The sequence below is a fragment of the Panthera pardus genome, unplaced genomic scaffold (genome assembly GCF_024362965.1).
Source record: "Panthera pardus isolate Hobbes unplaced genomic scaffold, ASM2436296v1 HiC_scaffold_22, whole genome shotgun sequence".
NCBI classification, from domain to species: Eukaryota; Metazoa; Chordata; class Mammalia; order Carnivora; family Felidae; genus Panthera; species Panthera pardus.
The window spans coordinates 46,625,267-46,647,454 of NW_026526788.1; the positions used below are offsets into that span (position 1 = coordinate 46,625,267).

The 22,188-nt window shown below is 49.7% G+C and overlaps 1 protein-coding gene across 3 annotated transcripts in view; it reads right to left on the reverse strand.

Moving 5' to 3' along the window:
- DRGX (dorsal root ganglia homeobox) overlaps positions 1–22,188 on the reverse strand; it is a 36,266-nt gene that overhangs the window by 12,130 nt on the left and 1,948 nt on the right. Inside the window, exons 1-6 of one of the 3 annotated variants that reach the window (XM_053909691.1) lie at positions 21,427–21,560; positions 20,878–20,993; positions 16,721–16,818; positions 15,707–15,808; positions 12,578–12,756; positions 12,382–12,497 (exon numbers count right to left, since the gene is read on the reverse strand). In XM_053909691.1, coding sequence (XP_053765666.1) covers positions 12,382–12,497; positions 12,578–12,756; positions 15,707–15,808; positions 16,721–16,818; positions 20,878–20,911 — 529 coding nt within the window. In that variant the 5' untranslated portion in view covers positions 20,912–20,993; positions 21,427–21,560. Of the gene's footprint in view, positions 1–12,381; positions 12,498–12,577; positions 12,757–15,706; positions 15,809–16,720; positions 16,819–20,877; positions 20,994–21,426; positions 21,561–22,188 lie in introns of those variants that run through there. The other 2 variants (XM_053909692.1, XM_019444906.2) reach the window with 2 other exon arrangements.

Here is a 22,188-nt window from a genome sequence, read left to right on the forward strand (position 1 = left end):
GGAATGTTCAGGTTAAAGATAACAGAATTGAACGAGGAAATAGTATGTGGATTTATGAGACCTTTAACACAAATACTGTAGTTCATGTCTTTTTCTGTGTAGATAGATGATAGATAGATAGATAGATAGATAGATAGATGATAGATATAGAATAATAGATAGATGCTAGACAGAGGGAAAATGTATTTTATAATTCATAATACCAGTTCCTTGTCATTCACAGGAGTGCCTGAGTGGAAGGTGTTGGCAGATGCCTGCCATATTTAAGCACGGATTTTTAGATGTGGTGGTTATGCGTGCTCACCAATGATCAAGTGGACAAGGTCTCATAACCAAATGTCTTCTGACTCAGAACCCCTGAAGTGCTTTCTCCTGTCTCCGTTTTATGGTCTAAATTGCCTTTTACCATGAGTTAAATGTGGTAAACGAGTTTAACACGTGGTGCCTTACACCACGAGTTGTGTCTATCTGTGTACCCAGCTCACCTCCCAAACTTGCTGGAAGCACCCTTCACCCACTCTCACCCCTGTACTCCTGATGCCAGAACTGAAATGCCCCATTTGGGCACAAGGTAAACACTGAATACTTGGGGAAGGAAGAAAGGGAGGAAGAGTCTCTTTCCTGACTGCACTGGCAGAGTTTAGGTCCTCAGAGTTACCATCTCCCAGGTGGTAATCTTCCTCAGCACTTCATGGAAAGAGAAGCCGTGGTCATGACAAAGTTGCTCAATCTGATTAATGTCAAAACCCCCAGGTTAATCTGGCAGGGTATTCTGCTAGAATCAACACTAAATCCCACCCCGGTCTGAACTCCACCTATTACTTGTATACTCGCTGTCTTGACGTCTGTTCATTTGCTCAGCAAACACTCCCTGATGAGAGGCAGCCCAGCCAAACATTCCTGGGACTGTGATAGTCTCAGGGCCAGTGCCACGGCCCCCTTTCTGCTTGGATGTCTTTGAAGGGGCAAACAAATAACGACAACACCCAGCTCCAAGGACCCTGGCACAATCAGATGCCCAGATTCTGGGCAGACCGATGCCAGTTAGCACCGCCCTCCCTCCTTGAAGCAGCAGCCAAAACCCTGGACAGGCAGGCTGCTTCTCCCACTGCCTCTGGGCACAAGCCAGAAACCTTCTGCTCAGCTCCCTGCACTCCAGGGCCCCATTGATTAGCAGGAAGGGCAAACCCATCAGCACCCATAGGAAATGGCTTCTGGAAAGTGAGTTGCAGTTTTTAAAGCCAGAGAATGACAGCAGGTGCCTGTAAAAGGAACAGAATCAATAAAGGGTGTAGGGGGCTTGCCAATGGGACACCTGGGTCCCTGACTTGTCCTACTTCTCACAGATGCACTATGTGACCTTGGGCAGTCTTATCTCCTCTCTGAGCCTCAGTTTCCCCACTATATCCTGGAATGGTAACACACTCATTAAGAAGATTCCTGGGGCACCTGGGTGGCTCAGTTGGTTAAGCATCCGACTTCGGCTCAGGTCATGATCTCGCAGTTTGTGAGTTCAAGCCCCGTGTCAGTCTCTGTGCTGACAGCTCAGAGCATGGAGCCTACTTTGGATTCTGTGTCTCCCTCTCTCTTTGCCTACCTGCTCGCCCACTCTTTCTCTCTTTCTGTCTCTCAAAAATAAATAAAACATTAAAAAGAAAAGATTCCTTACAAATCTTAGGTGCTGGGATTCTCTACCCCTGTCTTCCTGATATCAACTAGGCATGGAGAAGATTAGGGTTGACCCAATCACTTTCCCCATAAGGATTGACCACCTTCTGTCCCTCAAGTTTCCCTGTTCCCCAAATACCTATACCCTTACAAACAATACAGGGGCACCTAGAGGGCTGTGTTGCTTTTCTGGAGTTGCACACACCCCAGACTTCATAAAGTGTGCCTTAGAGGCTAAGAGGCTCTCCCATTGAGGAGCAAATGCTTGCAAGAAATAAGATCCTCTGCCCCAGAGTCAAAAACCAAACACTAATTAGATCCCGAGTGACTCTCAGCCTCATTAACATAGCCCTAACAATTTCCAGCACCTACTGGATGCTTAGATGTGCCAGAGCACAGATACACAAGTCCTGTTGGGTATGGCCATCATGATCCTCATCTCACAGGTGAGGAGACTGGGGTCTGCCCTAAGTTGACCCCAGGATGAGAGGGAAGTAGTTCTGGGTCATGGCCAGTCTGACTCCAGAACTTGGGCTCACCTTGAGGCCATGCCATCCTCTCCTGAGAACATGCCTCTGTCCAACTTCATGCTCTGCCCTTTCCTTGACAAACTAACCCTGCCAACCTCAGTGCCTTTGCTCACGCTGTTCTGTCTGCCTGGGGTCCTCTTACTCACTGGGCAACTCCTATGCTTCCTTCAAGTCCAACTCAAACATCTCCTCTGGAAAGCCTTCCTTATTCCTACAGGGAAATGTGTCCTCCCTCCTCAGGGCTTCCCCCACTCCTTGCATGCCCTTGTTGGCTTCTAAGAGAGCACATGACTATGTCACATGAGATGGAATTCTTTGTTGACTATCTCTCCAAGCTCACCCTTAGCCTATGAACCACTTAAGACAAAGATGTGTCTAATTCATCACCAGAGGCTCAGCCACTGGTTTAGTCTGACAAAGTAGGGTACTCAGTGGATGAAGAATGAAAAAAAGGAGGGCCCAGTTGTTCCTGGCATCCAACAGGCAGCCAGGACTGCAGGCTAGGATGAATAGACCGGAGCTTCCCAAGTGAGGTCTGTCTCCCACACCAGAGCAGCATGACTTTTCCTTCTTTACCCAAGCCTAACTACCATTAGCTCTGCATTTGGGGCAGATGTAAGTGGCTTGGAAGGTCCTAGAGGTGAGCCAGATATGGCCAGTGCCCTCAAAGTGCTTGTAGTCAAGATTGGGAAGCAAGGTAGGTTCAAAAACACCCCAACTCAAATCACAATGCTGGAGTATCTTTGATGCTTGTGTCCATCAGTGTCTAAAAAGGGCCTTCAATGAACCAACCTCCTGGCATTCATGCCTGTATGCAGTCCCCTCCACTAAAGTCTAAGTTGGCCCTGTGACCAGCTTAAATCAATAGACTGAATCAGAAGCAACACGGTGCCTGTTCTGGGTGTAAGCTTTAAGAAGGTCTGGCATCTTCTTCTTTTACACTCTTGGGAATCAACCACCATTCAATCTCACCCCAAGTTCACCATGGGGAGAGAGAAAAAGAGAGCTCCCAGCCTCCCAGCATCCCTACCAAGCCCCCAGACAAGGAAGCAATACTATGTTGTAAGTAGCTGAACCCAGCCAGCCCTCGGAATCAGAAGAGATAATAAAACAGCTGGGCAGTTCTGCTGCTGCTTTTACTAGACTCAGTTTTGGGGGTAAAGTAAAACAATATTAAAACCTGGAATGGAAATTATAAGAAAATCACAAGCCAATCTTCTCATGATCATAGATGCAAAAGCCCCTGAACAAAGTATTAGCAAACAGAATCCGGCTATAGATAAGAAGGAAGACATGTCACATCTAGTCTGGGTTTATTCCAGGAATGTACAGTTGGATTAACATTGAAAAAAATCAATCAATGTAACTTACTGTATTAACCCATTAAGAAAGAAAAATCATGTGATCGTCTCAATAGCAGCAGAGAAAGTATTCAATGAAATGCAACATTCATTCATATCCATGATTTTTTTTAATAATTAAATAAAACTCTTAGAAAACCAAGGCAAGAAGAAAATATCTTTACTTGATAAAGGATATCCAAAACATAAATAAATAAAAGACCACAAATATAACTGAAACCCTGAGATCAAGAATAGGCAAGGAGTGGTCACAAAGACCACGTATTGTATGACTCCATTCATATAAAAAGTCCACAGCAGTAATAGCAAAAATGTTCACGGTCAGTGGTGTCCTGAGGCTGGGGGTGTTGGGGAGAAGTGGGAAGTGACTGCTTATAGGTACAGGGTAATGACAGTATTCTGAGGTTGATCCTAGTGATGGCTGCACAACCCTTTGAATATACTAAAAATCATTGAGTTGTACCCTTCAGGGGATGAATGGTATCGTGTGTGCATTATATCTCAATAAAGCTGTTATTAAAAAATAGAATAAGGCAAGGATGCCCGTCATCACCACTTCTACTCAATACTGTGCTAGGGCTTCTGGCTGGCACAGACCAAAAAGAAAGAAAGAAGAAAGAAAGAAAGAAAGAAAGAAAGAAAGAAAGAAAGAAAGAAAGAAAGAAAAGCCATCAGGATCTGGAAGGGAGAGACCAGCTATCTTTATCTGCAGATGACCTGATCATACACATATCATAGAGAATCTACCACTGAACCTAATTACATTAATAAATCTCCCAAACATAATGCTGAGCCAAAGAAGCAGACATGAAGAACCTGGGTCTCGTATGATTTCATTTATACGTAAAGTTCAAAAGAGTCAAGATTCAATAGTAGTGTTTTTGTTTAAGAAACAAAACAGGTGAACACAGAGGAAGGGAAGGAAAAATAAGACAAAAACAGAAAGGGAGGCAAACCATAAGAGACTCTTAAATACGGAAAGCAAACTGAGGGTTGCTGGAGGGGAGAGGGGTGGGGGAAAGAGCTGAATGGGTGATGGGCATTAAGGATGGCACTTGTGAGGAGCACTGGGTGTTGTATGTAAGTGATGAATCACTAAATTCTACTACTGAAACATAACTTGGAAGAAGTTTCTTGGTAGAAGAAAGAAAGAAAGAAAGAAAGAAAGAAAGAAAGAAAGAAAGAAAGAAGAAAAGAAAGAAAGGAGGGAGGGAAGAAAGAAAGAAAGAAAGAAAGAAAGAAAGAAAGAAAGAAAGAAAGAGAAAGAAAGTTTCAGAATGCCTGCTTAGGTGGTTGACAAAGCTATATTAGCATAAAAGTCAGCACAGTGCTCTCATTTAAGGGGAAGAAAAAGGGGCCCAGGCATTGGGGGGCTTCTGGGGTGCAGGCAAAGTCCCAGAGGGTAGGTATATTAGGTGCTTAAAATGGGTCACTACACTCTAGATGCATGCTTTATGAATTTTTCTCATGAATATTATATTCCACCATAAAACACTTTTTAATGTTCTTTAATTGTGTGTGTGTGTGTGTGTGTGTGTGTGTGTGCATGTGTGTGTGTTTTAAACTCCCAAGCCAGAGGAAAAAAGTGCTTAAAGAGGAGTAGAGGGAAAATGCTTTTTGGGGGACTGGGAGAAGGAAAAGACTGCCTCCAGCTCTGAGTTTAGCTTCGGTGGGCAGATGTTTATTGGGCAATAAAGCCCTTTCAGTTCCAGAATCTGGACACTTCAGCCTGGCCTGAGCCCAAGGCCAAGGCCAATGTGAAGCAGGGAGGGAACATACTCGGCTAAGTAAGGGGCCTTGCTCTCTGGAAGGATGTGGCCAGACCCTTCCCCAGTATGGACACCCTGTCCCTCGCCTCCCCTTGGTAGACACACACACACACACACACACACACACACACACACACATACGGGACTCAGGACCAGGACTGCTACTCCAACTGCTAGCAGCTTCTGAGCTGTGCCTCAAACAGATAATAGGAGATGGGATCAGAGCTGTCTGCCTCGGGCCCCTCCAGCATGGGATGGCTGGGGCCACCTCAGCTCCCTGGGAGGGGATGGAAGGGGAGAGTAAAAAGAGGTCAGACCTCATTCCCTTGCTCTGCTGCTGTTCCCTCCCCTCAGGCGTGACTCCATGACTCCAGTGCCCCCATGCCTGCCTTGCCCAGCATGCTGTCTCACCTCCTCCCCTTCACCGCCCCCTCCAGTTAAGGACAGTCGGATGGGATGCCCCTGCCCAGTGCAGAGAGTGACTGTGATCCCTCAGCATGAGCCCAGACTGAGTTATGAAAGCTCTCCCCTGGCAGCTGTAATTAGTCTCCACCTCACACCCCGCTCTCCGCTCTCCGAATCACAGGTTAGAGGCAGCCGGGCTAAGTGCACCAGGGAGAGGGGGCCTCCGCCGCCGACCGTGGCTCTCCTGCCCCATCGCGCACGTCCTGTGGCCAGCACTTCCCCGGAACAAACCCAAGCGCCTCCCTCAGCCATTAATAACCTCCACTGCATTAATGAATTGTGAACACAAGGCTGGCCATTAAGACAGCACAGGAAAATTCTTTGTGTTGCAAAGGCTTTTTCTCTGGACACCCATTACTGTTATGCAAACCCTCCCTGCATGGGGTAGGGTCCTGCTGCCTTTTTATTTGAGAGTTTCCATGGAACCCTCAATAAGGAAACACACTAACTGCATGCCTGGCCAGGACGGGCCCTCTCTGACCATCCCAAAATACAAAACTTATCACTGCCTGTGAAGTCCCAGAGAAGGAATGGGTGCCCTGCCCAGGAAATCCTACCAGGGACAGGAAGGAACCCCCATCGTTGCCAAATTTGGAACAAGGAAGGTTACAAGAAAAAGATAAGTGACAGCTGCAATAAACTTCAGAGAAATGGAAGACATTTGGAGGAAGCAGACATTTCACAGGCTCCTTTAAAGGTGAGTGGGACCCAGGGACTTGGAAATGAGAACGGAGAGATGCGGTGATAATGATAGCATTTACTGAGCATCTCTCATGTGCCACACACTGTTCCAAGAGCCTCAGGTGTTCTAGCTCACGTGCTTCTCATTCAGTCCTATGACTTCAGTCTTATTATGATCAAGATCCCCATCTTATAGCTGACAAGAGGCAGAGACTCCCAGGACCGTGCTCAAGACTTACATGGCTAGGGAACAGAAGGACGAGGACTCACACAAGGCGGGCCACCCCAGAGCGCTTGCTTGAGGCCACTGTGCTAGTCGGCTGCTCGATAATTAAAGGATAATTAAAGGAGGAAACCCCCACAAGTGCCTGGTTTTCAATTACGTAGCTCTGTCCCCGGTGGGCAGTTTCCCAGCCTGAGGTAGCCAGCTGCCTCACTCCCTGATGGGCACAGCCCAGTGCCTGTCCGGGGCCTGCCCAGCAGAGCCTGGAAGCTAGCCTGCCACGCCTCCACGCATGGACACTCTGCTTGACCAGCCATCCTGGAGGGGCAGTGACCTCCTGTCCTTCAAGGATGCCACCCCCACCTCCCACCCTTCCCTGGCTCCCTATTGCCCGAGCAGGCCTGCTGACCTATCCATGCACGCACCACCTCAACCACCCCCCACGCCAAGCCTGCTAAATGAGTATCCCCGGCACTCCGCCCCAGAGCTGTGTCTCAGCTACCCTGACCAAGCCCTGGGACCTGGCCGGCAGCAAAGCACAGTCCCCCAAACACAGGATGATGGGGCTGCGGCAGAGGGCAAAGCTCTGGAAAGTCTCTGCACTCACTCCCTGGCCTGACGCAAAACCGCGAGTCGAGCTTCGCTGCCACGGCAGTTCCGAGATGCCATGGTGCAATTTTCAGTCTGATCTTGGTTTCCCCAGCTCTCTAGCTGCTTCCAAACTCCAGACCCCTTCTTTCAACAGGTTTCTCCAAGGAATCAAAATGAGTCTCTCTACTTTGCTAAGAAAACCATATTCCAGAGCTTTCTGCTACTGACTCCTCAGTCTGTGTGCTGCTGAGTCTCAGCAAAGTGGCTGGCCGAGAGACTTGCTCCCCTTCATATTTTCTGGGCTACTTCCCCCCATAATCCATTGGTATGTTCTGGGCCACAGTCACAGAGCTTCTAGGGCCCAGCCTGTCCACCCCACTCACATTGGAAACAGGGTTTGGCATCACCACACAGCTCTGTATTCTGGGAGGCAAGTGTTGGGGGGTGGGGGCTGGAGCTCATTCCCTCTACATCCAACATCCCTGCTGGCCCTTCCCCTTCTCCAGCACAGCCTGCTCAAGGAGCGTGATAGCCAGTATTCCAAGAATGCTCCTGTTTTCAGAGCACATTCAAAGTCCAAAGACTTCCAGACAAGTGAATAGCCATACAACTACGTTAAAGGACATAAGCCTTCAGGGACTGCAGCTTAAAGGAACTCAGCAAACTCAACAACCCCCAAGCTATCCCACAAATGCCCCTGGAGGTTCTCTTAATATTTCCCAGAGAAAGATGTCGCATCTGTCACAACAACGCCTGAACCAAAAGACCAGAACCCCCAACTCAGAGTCCTTTGACTTGTAACTATACATAATGCTCTCCAGGCAGTTAGCTCTGGGAACAGTAGCTGAGGGGCTCCAAATGCTCCCTGAGAGGACTGATCCTGCCCTGGAGCACAGAGAGCCAGGCATTTCCTTCACACTCTGGCCAGCTGTTGGCTTCAGCACAGGACAGTTTTTGCTTAGATCCTCAGCCCCTGGTCTGGAGCTACAGGTCCAGAGTGTCAGAGGAGTGGCACCTAGGTGCTGTCTAGGGTGGGGCCAGACCTCAGTGGCCCACCCAGGATACTTGCTGTCTTCAACCCAGGGCCATACGATCCCACTAGGACCACAGAGTCTAGGAAAGGAGACATGAGCACTAGTTTGAGTCTGTAGCTGACACTGAGTTTGATTTATTTCTTCTGGGTTATTTGCAAGTCGCCACAGCCCTGGAGAAGTGAGTTGGCATCTCCAGGCTGGAGGGACTGTGGCGCTCAGCTTACAATGGTCCTGGTCTCTGATAGTCCTGGGTAAGTCTAGACTCCTCCCCAGGGCTCATACCCAGTGGACTCACAGCTGTCCTTACTTGCTGGGGAAAAGGGGAGTAGGGGTCCAAGGTCCCTACCAACAGGTGCCCATCCGAGAGAAAATGAATACATGGTGTCTGGATGAAAGGGCACATTAGGATCCTGTGGAGGGCAACCTAGACCCCAAAGGGGAGACCTAGCCGAATAAGCCATGTGTGAGCACGTGACTTTCCCTCCCTGAGCTTCAGTTTCTCATTTGTGACAAGAGGGATGGGCTTAGAAGCCCAGAGAGGTGCCTTCTAACACCAGTAGGCATGAAGCATCTCCGAGTTAGGTGAGCAGTCCCCCGGTTGGCCAGCACCCCTGGGAAGCAGGGCTCAGGCCACTAGTTCTGCCAGCATTGGTTGACCAGCCACCTCTGGGGGTGTACTGAGGGAAGGGAGGCCAGGTCATAGCCCAGAAGTCCTGGCACCAAGCCAGGCCCTAGAAAATCGGGGGTATTCCTCTCTTGGGCCTATGCACTTCATTTCTGTAGCCTGGGGAAGCCTGGGAAAAGAAGGTGCAGGAGACTGAAATCTTCCCTGTCCCCAGACCACTTAATAAATGTTCCACAAAACAACCAGGTGTTGGACCCCAGGGTATCTAGAAACTGACTCGTAGGCACACACTTGTTTCCCAGGTCCTGAGGCAGAGGCCGGACGTCCCAAGCCGGACCTCCAGGGAAAGCAAAGCCCACCAGGACTAGAGCCCGGGAGTTCTGACCAGCTGACTCCGAGACTTCCAGCTCAGAAAACCTTGCTTCCAGAAGTGCCACCACATGGGGTCGGGGGCTTCTAGAAGGCAAAGATGCCCCAGCCGACACCAGCTGTTATCTCACACCAAAATATCAAGCCAGACCAACTGCTCAGACCAACTGTGTGCCGCTTTGGCCTAAAGACTTGGAGATCACATTTAAAAGATGGGACTATCTAGGGCCCCCTTGGTGGTGGTTAAGCGTCTGACTTCAGCTCAGGTCGTGATCTCACGGTTCGTGAGTTCAAGCCCCACGTAGGGCTCTGTCCTGACAGCCCAGATCTTGGAGCCTGCTTTGAATTCTGTGTCTCCCTCTGCCCCGTCCCCACTTGCTCACACGTGTGTGCTCTCTCCCTCTCTCTCAAAAACAAATACACAAAAAAAATGTTTTAATAAAAAAAGATGGGAATATCTTAACTAAAAATCCATACTTCTAACTTCTCCAGAAAGTTCAGTAGTTCTGGCAGTGCTGTGTCCTCATACCCACTCGGCCACCATCAGCTGGCCTGAGTAACAGCTGACCCTCGAGCGGGAAAAGTGCTCCTGCAGTCCACCCCCAGCCCCACCTGTGCCCAGCCCAAATCTGAGAGTGCCCCTTAACGTGCTCCTCAAATAACTGTTTCTGACAGTAGAGAAGTGTGTCTTTTCCCGTGCCTTTCTCAAAAGCGTGTAAATGACATATAGACCAAGAGGGTTATATCACTCAAGAAAAGTGAGCGAGAGCTCATTCGTATGTGGGGAAGTGAAGACAATGCCTACACACATTCACTTCACTCACCGCCTGCCTGGCTCTGGAAACATCTGAGCACGTCACCTGCCCCAACATATGACTGCAGTCAGGAAGGACTTCTCACGGGCACACACAGGCTGCCCAAGCGAGAGCCAGGACAACATACGAAGATACACCCGGTTTGGCGAGCACACTGTGACTGATGTCACTTCTGCAAGCTCTTACACTCCCCAAGTTCCACCCCGTGTGTCCCCTTAACAAGGGCAGCATCAAAGGAAAGTCTGTTTCTAATGAGGCAGGCACAGGACAGGCCCCAGGGGTCAGAGCCCGGCCAGAAAAGTTTAGGGAAGGGCCAGAGGGGAGTACATATCAGTGAGGGAAGAAGAGGAGGGGGTGACAGATTTAACCTTTACCAGCCTCTCTCACCAGCCCCTGCCTCTGTCCTGGGTCTTCACTCAGAAGATACAAGCCTCTGTCTCCCTCTCACCACCACCCTGGGCCTCCCGGCTGCAGACAATGTCATGCCCTCCCTGCCCAGCAACCTGGCCCTCTCTCCCCTCCTCGAGCCACTACAGGCCTCTCCGTGGGTCCCAGCTTGGCTAGCCAGAGAGCCCAGCCATGGGCTGCCATAGCAGAGACATGGGAATCACCTCCAACTCACGAGGCTGGAGTCGGGCAAGCAAAGAACATTTAGAAAAGAGATGGTTACTCTCAGGAGCTGAGCTGGCCCCCACCGAAGCAGAGAGGATTTGGGAGACAGACACAGGATTGCCCCTCTGCCCAGACCAGTCCCTGACATGATACTGAAGTCCCACTGATCATCTTCCAGAAGCCCCTTCCAATTGGGACTCCACCTCCATAGTGCCCTATCATCCTACTGTGTCCTGTGAATATGTTCCAAGGTCACTCTGCGAGGGGCTCTACACGGCCCCTGGAGCATCTGGGCCCTGGAGCTGAAGGAAGCATTAGAAAGGGCACAGGGCCCAGAGCTGGACGGACAGAGGTGAGCCTCATCCATTCATGCCAGCTGTCTAAGGGAGGGGATTTGCCCGCTACCGGGACCATTCAGAAGTGGCTCCGGGCCTTGGGGCCCCACCTCCTACAGTAGAAAACCCAAACCCAAGAGCATGGCCTCCAGCCTTCAAGATTTGGTCCCTGTAGGACACCTCCACCTTATCTGTGGGTTCTCTCCCATGGGCACCCAACATACCGACCATTCTCTAAACAAGCCTCGTTCTCCTCCCCTCTCCTGGCATTCTGCATGTGCTGTTCTCTAAGCCTAAAATGCCCTTCTTTCTCTTCTAGAGACTCTCCAGGGAAGTTCCTTCATGCCCTCATTCAGCTTCCAGAAACCACATTTGCAATGCAGTTGCCATTGTGCGCACACACGCGTGTGTGACCCCCCGCAAGGGCAGGAGACCCCAGATCCTAATGCAGAACAAACAGGGGACACCCTAGGAAGGTCCTCTCCCACTGCCCATTTCCAGGAATAAGCTTACAGCCTACACCTGCACTTGTAGCTCCCAGAACCCCTATGACAGACAAACCCCAAGAGTAGCAGTAACCCGCACTGCCTCAGACCCACGGTAGAACCCAGCCCCACTCCTGGCCAGCACAACTGCCTGGCCTCATCACAGAAGCAGTAAGTTTGAGGCCAGGAATTTACACACAGTGGATGGGCACATTCATCCGGTGGGGCTGCCCCAGAAGTCGCCAAAAGTTCCTCTCTCTGGGCCTGACAAAACATCGCTGATGGCTTGCATCCTTCAGACAACAGCTATTAAGAAGAGAGCAAATCCTGGAAAATCATAAATCCTAACAGTTCAGATCTCTGCCATCAGGAGTCCCCAGGGAGGCAGGTGGGCGAGCCACCCATAGGGAGAGGGTCCTCATAAGCTGGGGACAACCGCCCACCCAGGCCTCACCCATGAGCTGCAGGTTAACCCCCAAAACTGCTCAATGAGAAGGAACAGCCTGTGAACATGGAGGGGTCTCTTCGGAAACAACCACCGCTCAGACATTCCCCATCGGGTGCAGGGTTACCTAAGACATTATCCCACAATCTCAGGCCATGCAGAAATCAAACAAGACAGCACATTTGGAAACGGATGCTCTGCAGGGTGCTGGCTGTGACTGACAGGAGAAAAGGGAGCTGCACCAGCCCTAGGTACAACGATGGATGGAACTGAGAAAACGGGATGACCGCACAATCTCCACACCCCCTTGGAGACAGTGGCAAGCCAGCAAAGCCCCAGCCCTGCCCTGCCAGCCAACAGAGACGAAGCTTACCTTTCAGAGAGGCAACGTGTGACAGAGCCTGGGCATACGTGGCCGTATTCAGGAGGGTCCCCGGCAAGCAAGAGGGGAAGAAGGGTCCTGTGGGACCCACAGTTCTCCCCAGGCTGCTAGAGAAAGAAACGCACACTGAGTTCCCGACCCTGTGTCCCCCTCAAGCCTCCAGACCCCAGGGCCCCACCAGCCTCACCTCTGTTGGGCTTCCAGGACCTCTTTCTTGCTCCGGGCCTGGTCCCCGGGGGGCGGGGAGTTGATGTTTCGCACAGGCGGGGGTGTCACCTCTGCCATGGGCTCCTTGGCTCCTGGCTCTTGGTCGGAAGCTCCTCTCTCTGTTTTCCTCCATTTGGCCCTTCGGTTCTGGAACCAAACCTGAGTCCCCAGTCGAAATGCATACGCAATGGAGGCAGAAAGTAAGACAGGAGGAGAGAACCAGACTGAAACTCACATGCCTGGTTCCCGTACCCAGTGCTCACTGCTCACCTTGCAGCAGGTGTGGGGGACACAGCCTCCTCTCTCCAAAAGATCTCCCAAAGCAGTGCCCTCTGAACTGCAGTTTCAGACCCAGAGAGGGGTCAGAAGATCAGTGTAGGAGGCACGACAGGCATTTTTTTAATGACTGTTAAACCACAGAAAGAAGCCAAATGCATGGCCCATGAAAGGGTGCAAGTGTTGTCTTGTGGAAATGCTCAATGTATTCAAGGGCATTATTTGATGTGAAATGTACTTCCTATGGTTGGGGAGGAGGGAGGTGAGGGAATCATCATCCAAGCAGTTTGTAAAACACTGCCCTGGGGTTTCCTCGTCAAAAATACTCATTCACTCTTCCGGCGGCTTTTCCTAAGCACCTGAGTGTGTCTGTCCTCAAACCTGGGGTTTAACCCTGAAATCATCTCTGACACATCACGACAAGCTCATGACCAGCAGCCCAGCACACCCATGAGAAACACTGACTCTGGAGTCAGCCTTAGTTTAGTGTGAATCTGGTCTAGAATCTACCCCAACTCTATAAGGCAGGTAGATCTATCCCTGCTTTTGAGATGAGAAAATTAAGCACAGACAGGTTAATCGACTGGCCCAAGGTCATTTAGGTGGTAAGTGGCAGACACACAGCTTGAAGACCAGTGGTTTGTCTAGGGACTATGACCCAAACTCCTTGGGGGTAATAACAGTGGCCACCCCCAAGCACTGTTAGCACAGAGAGGCACGAAAAACACTGAGCACTGTGCCCGACACACAGCCATCAATCAGTCACTCAGTAAACATCAGGTAGCATTATCCCTGCCATCCTCAGGTTAGCAGGAGGCTTATGATTCACCTGCTTTAAGTGCCTTCTTAGAGACTGGTGTGGAAATCTTCAAGCTTTGCCCATCAGGACGGCATCTACAGAAGGCCAGCCTCATGGTAGCCAGGCAGACGGGGCCCAAGGTGTTCCCAGAGGTCAGTGGAATTCTGCCGCTCTTTACCCAGCAAAACCTCTTCCCTCCTCTCCTGGGGAACCATGCCTGGCTTTAAAAAAACGCTTGGCTAGACCTCCCTCCTCCTCTCCCGGGGGGAAATCCTCTCCTCCTCCACCTCACGCTGGCCCAGAAGAGAGCCTGGGTCCCGGGGCTAAGCCCTCTGCCAGCCCACCCCACTTCTGAATTTTCATTCTCCTCTAACTGGGTTTCTTTCGTTTTTAATCGAGTTGGCTTTTAATTGCACATATCAGCAACCATTGAATAATGATTTTATCTATATTCTAAATTTAGGGCAGTTAAATGCAAAGCAAAATGCAGACACTTTCTTGTGTCTTAATTGAATGAAGGTCACAGCTATAACAACATTTAATTGAGCTATTTTTCATTATCATATTTTAATGACTTTGCACTGACAGTTCGCCTGCTTCTGAGGAAAGAGCATGATGGAGTCGTTTATTTCCCTATTTAGTTATTGTTTGACAACATCAGCTTCGATTAAGACCCTGCTTTATAGAACATTAATCATATTTGAATGAGCAAGGGGTATAAATGTAAACACATCTCCCTTCCCGCCACCGAGGCCCACGTCCCCACACGGAGGCTCACGAAACAAATACTTCACAGCCATTGTCTGTTTGCATAATAGCCAACAACAGCCGGCACAACAAATCCCCGCTTTAATTGTTACCACCCCTATCTCACCCTTGCACCTTTCAGGGAGAAGTTATGATCTTCCACTTCTGAATGCTCAATAATTGTGTCATTTATCTCAATTTGCAGTTCAGTCTTTAGGCAGCTATTGGCAAGCTGGCATTAAATAAAGAAGGGATAGACAACATCCTGGCCAAAGGAGATTTTCATTTCCAAATAATAATCAGTTTAATTTGCCCGCATATGACCAATGATTCATGTTCAGATTTAATAATCAGGATCACATAATCTGATTATAGGGGAAATAATTTGTTTACAACCCCCAATTTACTGCTCAGAATTCCATTATCTCTCTTCAGCCATTGGTTTTTAAGAGATACTAACATGACCCAGGGGAACCAAAAGCAAACTATTATATTTCCTACAATTAGATCTTTGCATAGTCTTAACCCCAAGCCCCTACATAAAAAAGAACAGAAACAGCATGGAGGAAACCCCATAAATAAAATGAATATATAATTGTGCTCAAAGAATAGCTCTCCCGGAGAGGCGGCGCTGCGAATCTGTTCCTCCCGCGCTCGGGCACATCTGCTGGGCTCGACGGGTTTGTGCACTTAAACATAATCACCGTGTGGCTTCCAGAAAAAAATCCTGCTTAGAGACGGCCACCATGAGCCGTGCTCAGCTCTGAGGCAGCCCTTTCGCTGCTGCCGTTTAAAGATTTTTAAATTGCACACGTTCTTCGGATCCACTTCGCTGAAAGAGCCCACGTCCAGGGGAAAAGTTGGACATGATGCAATTTCTGGAAAGCAGATCCTACCCTGTTCCCATCTGAAAACACAGTTCTCTGCAATTGACCGGCCTTACCCCAGAGCGGTCAGAGCTGCTTTGAGAATAGCATCTCAGCTCTTTTTTTTTTTTTTTCCAAAGCAAGGAAATGGATGTGCATTGATGTAATTTAGTACCTTAGAGACGCGGACAAATTAGTGTAGAACATTATCACTAGTTAATTATGAATGACCGATTAATCAACCTAATCTAATATTCCACATTATGTTGATGTTATTAAAGTGCATCATGAAAATGACAGATAGTCTTCATTTGCTTTCTTTGGCCAAATGTGCACTCTGCAGTCATGATGTCAAAAAAAAAAAAAAAAAAGTTTGCCAGTTTTAATATTAGAGAGTTAAATAATTAAAAAGAAGGTTTACCTGCACTCTGGCTTCTGTGAGGTTTATTTTCATGGCCAGCTCTTCTCTGGTGAAGACATCAGGGTAGTGTGTTTGGGCAAAAACTGCCTCAAGAGCTTCCAGCTGGTAACAGGCAAAAATATTTACCGGTGAGAGGCTGTGGCTAGGTGAGAGGAAGCAGATGCATAGTGCAAATTTGCTAGGAGCGGTGAGGAAGTGGTTTAGAGGATGAAATAGGGGAGGAGGAGGGAGAAGAGAGCTCTTCGAGAAGACGCCACAGAATTAAAATTTTAACCACGGATGATGGAGGAGCTAAGACTTACAACATCGGTGCTCCCCCAAGAAATAAGAATAAGGGGAGAAGCACAAATATTCATTTGCTTTTCCATTTACATATCTTCATAGGAATCAAAGCCTAAGAGTGGCCTTACGAATCAGAGCGACCCACACAGCTTTCCCCATAAGACAGAGGAGAATAGAAACAACTAACAGAGGTCCTCACTGTGCCAGTCCCACAGAAACAAGCTAGAGGTATTTGGGTTACTTTCCTGATGGCTCCCAGTTTGCTCCAGGGGTGGCACAGACCTAAGGGAAAGAGCCCAGGTCCAGGAAACACACTATGAGGGTCCCGGTTCTAGCCCTTCCGTTTATGGACAGCAAGACCTTCTACAAATCAGACAACTTTGGGGGCCCCGGTCTTCCCATCTCTCTACTTGGAATAAGAATGTCCTACCTGAATTTCTCAAAGGGTGATTTCAAGGTTCAAATGATATTGCTGATGTGGAAACGTTCCCCAAACTAGCAACCTCAGGCACATGTGAGCGATCATTATTACCGATTCACTCACTGCCTGGCGTCGTGAAGTCCAAATCACCTGCCCTCTCCCCAGACAGATTTCTTGACACATAGAGTGTTCAAGAACGATCCAGTTACCATAGTTGCCTTTATTTTAAAACACAAAGAAGAGCTGCTCAAACTCTGGGTTTTTTGGAGGCAGGAAGTAGCCGACTCTCAGAAAGGGAACGCCATCATTACCTGCTGAAGAGTAAATGTCGTCCGGTTCCGGCGCTGTTTTCTGCGCAGAAACCCATCATCGAAATCTCCTGGAGAGTGGTTGCCAAAGGGTGCAGTGCCTACTGGGAGCAAACTGAATCAGCCTGAGCAGAGGACCTCCCTGTTCTCACACCAACCCCCGACACACCTGCTCTATTCGGAGGCACCTCCAGGCATAGTCCCGTCTGTCCCAGAGCGTCTTTCTCTGCTGCTCTCATGAAGGGCCCTTCTTTTCTACTGTCTCCTGCTCTCTCCCTCTCCCAATAACCTTTGACTTCAGGCCCAACTATGCCTATTTCATAGGGCGGATGGCAACCTTACTCCCCCCAGGATGGCCAAATCGCCTTCTTGTCAAATTCCAGACTCTGTGCCAGGAAAAATCACGGGCTTGAGGCAGAGCCTTCACCTGTCCTCTGGTTTCCAGCTGCACCTCCATCCACTGTGTTTTTATCTCATCCCCTACCTACCTCTGACTCTTTCATAGAAGCCTCAACGGCTCCCTATTGCTTACCTGTTAACTTTCCCTTGTTTCTATAAACAACAAAGCTTAACAGCTGGGGGCGGGGGAGGAAAGAAAACACCAAGAGCTTTCACTGCACGTTTCTCCTAGAACTTCAGGACACGAGGAGGTAAGAAGTTTATAAATGAATATTAATTACCGTTGGTCACAGCTCATCAGCACCATAGTGGATCTGTTATATTGATGTCAATTAACAAGAGGTCTGCACCAATAGCTACTGTCCTGAATTCCAAGCAGGCTTAGACACGGCCACTCTCTCCCCTCTCCCCAGGCTCATAAAGGACCCACTGCTCTCCACTTCCCTGAAAAGAAAGTCGTCCTGTCCACCGTCCTCCCCAACAACCTCCCAAGCCAGAACAGAGTTTGGCCCCAAACATGCATTCACATCATTTTCCAAATCTGCACCATGTGCTCAACAGTCTACAATGGCCTCTTAGAAAAACAAATGAGCAAGTTCCCATTAGCCCGTGCATGCTGTACCTGCCATGGGCTCTGGTCTCAGAATCACTGCGTGTTTGGCATTAGCAGCCGGCAAGCCACACAGGCAACCTCCCTCAGAAAGACCTGAGTCCCAAAGAAGCAAGGTTCTCCGGGCTCTTTAAAATTCTATCCACTAACAGGGGTCCCTCCTACTTATTATCCTGCTCTACAGTGCCACACACATCCTTTGCCATAATACCCCATGCTTCCCTGAAGCCTTCTGTTCCATCTTCTTGTCCAAACTGCACTCTTCCTAAAAACCCTAGTTACAAATATTTCTCTCCCCTCATTGGAAACTTCAAAAGGACAGCCCCAAAGCGGTCTTATTTCCAGTATTTTGCGGGAAACCAAACTGTCTCCTTTTGAAACAAAGCACTTGATTGGCGAGGACAGAATGCAGGCTCTCAGATGCTCCAATCGTTATCTGCCTCAGCCTTCTAACTTACACCTGCCGGTCCTAAATTGTTTCACAATGCGTACACATAATATCTGTAGGTGAAACATCATATGTCAAATTGGATCCTAAAAAAGACTGATGGTCCATCAAATGAATAAAAACAAACAGAAAAGAGGAAAACCTTTGAAGAAACTTTTTACTTAAAAATAAGTAGACGTGTTGATAACACTACGAAAATGTTAAACCTTGCCGATAATTAAACAAAACAGAACAATGAACTGCTATTTTCACCATTCTGGCAAACATAAGATGCATAATGTTACCCAGTACAGTTAATGGTATAATAAAATGTGTGTGTTCATTAACTATTTGTAGGAGCATTAATTGGTGCAGCCTTATTAGAGGGGTAATTTGACAATATTCATCAAAAATTTAAGGGCACATACACATATTTAATCTGTGAATAAGTGTTCCAAAATAGAAAAAGAAGAACATTCCTGGCAACATGGCGATGGGGGCGGGGGGGGGGAACTACTGGAAACAGCCAAAGTTCCCATCAGTACAACATATAATGGAATATTACACAGCTGTTCAAAAGAAATCAGTAGATCTGTATATATTGACATGGAATAATCCCCAAAATATAGGTTACAAAGTAAAAAAAAAAAAAAAAAAAGCCAAGTCCCAAATGATACGGCAATATGATCTCAACACAAATAAAGCATAACATATGGGGGGGGGTGTTTTTCATGAAGGAATCATAAGAAACCAACAATAGAGAGTATCTTTAGAAAAGAGGTGGAAGGAGGATTTCACTTTTGAATGCAGTTTTCTCTTCTATTTGAATTTCCTTAGCAGGTATATGCAGTACTTTTTAATTCAATATCAGTAGAATCCCAGAAGTGAGATTATGAGTCATGCCTTGCTTTCTCCTTTATGCCTCTCTAGATTAATAAGAAATGAAAATTAAAAAGCTGAGAGCCTGAGCGAGATGTCATATTCCAAAGGTCGGTTCTCGGCCTTTCTATCTGCCGCAGATCACCTCCTCCCCAGCAACATTAGAGTAACATACAACACCACTTCTGCAAAACTGGCTCAGAAAGACATCTTCAAAGGGATAAAAAGGTTCTTAAAGACACCTCCTTTTCTTCTGGTTGAAGAATCAGCACTGAGGTGGGATGTGCCTCGGGTGAGGTGGGAAGGAAGGGTGAGCAGCATACAGCTCAGTGCACGGAAGCCATGATAAGGCCGGGCCACGACCCTCCTTAAGTGACTTCTGCAACCCACCCTGCGGACAGGGCTTCCCCTTAATTATCCAAGCAGCCCACCACGCGCTAAATACCCAAATCTTTGCCTTCCCCTCTTTAACCAGAAGAGTAGGCTGCGATATGTCAGTCAGTTCAAATCCCCCCTCCGGACCTGGGGTACAATGTCAGGGAGTGCACCTTTTAACCTCTTCATAAAACAGATCGGCCTGGGTCCTTGGAGATTAAAGGACTTGAAACGTAGGCAAGTGTCTGGTCTCCCCTTCTTAGGAATGCTGACCCGAGTTAGCAGGGTTTAAACACTGATCCTTAGCCTCCTTTAGAAAATTCTACTGAATTCTTAAAAGCTTCCACGGTTAAGACAAAACAAACTTTCTGAAATCCCTGTGCATGTTGGCCAACTGAGGCTCAGCTACTGCTCTAGGTAACTGGAGAAAAGGTGGACTAGTGTCCTTGGATATCTCCGGGTCCCTCAGTGCCTCACCACCTCTGCCCTCCCCCATGCCTCCCTCAACGTCCTGGCCTCCAACATTCTCCCACCCCACAAATGAATCGTAGGAGTAGGTTGTCAAAGCCTAGCCTGGTATTGTTCCCAGTTAGAAAAGTTCTAATAGTGCATGGCTGAGACTCTTGTTCTGAGGAAGATGCTGTTAAAAGGCCAGAATGTGTGGCTTTGCATTTGTCTGACGCCGGCTCTTGGGGGTCCCCCAGGCCCTGTGTGGGGGCACCAGAGAGCCAAGCTGTCCCCTTCTCACAAACCTACTTCCACCTAACAATCCAGTGCAGAGACCACACAAGGGATCCTGAGGCAAAATTTCTTCTGAGGCCTGGAGACCCTCAAAGTCTCAAACCCTGGCCACGGGGCTCCCCCTGGGAGTGGGGAGTGGTTGGCATCTGGGATCAGGAAATCCAGTGAGTCACAGGGAGGAGCCAAGCCAGGGCACTCGAGGGGTGCGGGGGTGCGCAGGGCCACCTAGATCCAGAGAGCCACGGTGGACCAGGACAGACGTTACAGCTTCCCTGAGCAGCACTGCCCTGTGCTTCCAAGTGGGAGCAGACTACCATGGGTCGGGCTCAGGGTCCATGTCAGACCATGCGGGCCAACTCCCTAGTCTACCTTGGCTTTTCTGGATGTTTGCAAAACACCGTGAAAGATTGATGCGGCCCCCAGGGCGGGGGAGACCCGATTAGAGGCGTGACACCAGCATCTGTGCTGGGAGGACCGGCGGGTCCCTGCTGTGCCAATAGCCCGGGGGCCGACTGGCCCAGGCGGGGAGGGAGGTGGGAGGCAGGTGGTGACAGGGCGGAAGGCTGGAGTGGGATGTAGGGAGGAGGCCAGGGGCACCCGTATCCAACGCCCAGCGGCTGCGACCCTAGCGGAGCGGGAACCCAACCACCCACCTGCCACACCGCCGCTCTGGCCCTTTCTGGCCAGCACCGGCCGTTCGGAGCGGCCCCAGGCACGGCGCTTACTCACCCTCTAGCTGTGGCGGACAGTGGAAATAAAACATCGCCGACGGCCAGATCAGCTGGACGGCGGGGCCCGGGGAGAGTGACCGCTGGACAGACAAGGGGCGCGTAACTCCGGCCTGGCTGCAAGGCAAGCATCGATAGAATCTAAGTCTCACTCTGCCTGCGCCCGGACTGGCCCTAGTGCGCACTGGGCGTCCTCCTCCTGGAAACCACCCTTCCCCCCCGCCCCCAACGCCCTAAGTCCACTGTGGGGACTGGAGGGGACGTGGCAGCCCCACCTCAAGCCCGGTCCCCTTGGGACAGCCCCTCCGTTCGGGTCCACCTCCCGGACAGCCATGCCCCCACCTCGGCCCCAACACCAAACCTGGGAAATCTGGCTCCCGGCTCTCAGGGGTCCCCCCCTCCCCGCTCAAGCTTTGCACCCAGGCCACCGCAGCCGGGTCCAGCGAACGCGCCAGGGCATCGGAGCGAGCTGCAGCCCTGGCCAGGAAGGCAGCCGAGCCCCAAGGCCAGGCGCGCGGGGCCGGGTGAGTGGGTCGGGAGCCGCGCGTACCTCGGTGGGCTGCGGGCGAGGAAGGCCGGAGCGTGACTGCCTCCCGTCCGCACGCTGGGCTCGGCTGGAAGCGGGCGGGGCTCGGCGCGGCTGGCGCCCGCAGGACCAGAAAAGTGACTCGGGAAGTGGCCAGATGTCTTGCTGTCTGTCTACAGCGCGCGCCGCGGCTCAGCACTCGCCTTTATAATCTCACGCATAATTGGCCTTAATCTGATTATTTCCAGCGCTGTCTACAGCGAGTAACTTGGATAGGTCTATTGGGCCTTACAAATGGCCCACGTGGTGTTAAAAAAAAAAATCCATCATTTCTCAGCAAACATCAGAAATGTTTTCCTTCTTTTAAAAGAGGATAGAAACAACCAGCACTACCACCACCCCCAAAAAGGCATTATTTTCTGAACACTCCACCCACACCCACCCCGAGTCCCCTCTGACTCAAACCTTCTTTCTCCGTGAAAAGCTTGGATATGGGCTCGCCCTTGTCAGGCCTGGCGACTCCCGGGCTGCGAATTGACAAAGCGCTGCTAATTGTAGCCGCCGGATGGGTTTTTGGGGGGACTCTGCACACGGCTTCCCTTTCCAAGCGCCCGTACAAAAGGAAAGTTTGATTTTGTTCTCAGCAAGGGGTCCCTGAATTTATGTTCGCTTCTCCATGCAAATGATATGCGGTGGGACCCCTTCGCAATTACTTTTAAAATGCATTCGAGGCAGACACTCAGCGGAGAGAGACCGCCCTTCCCTCTGCCTGGGTGAAAATTAAAC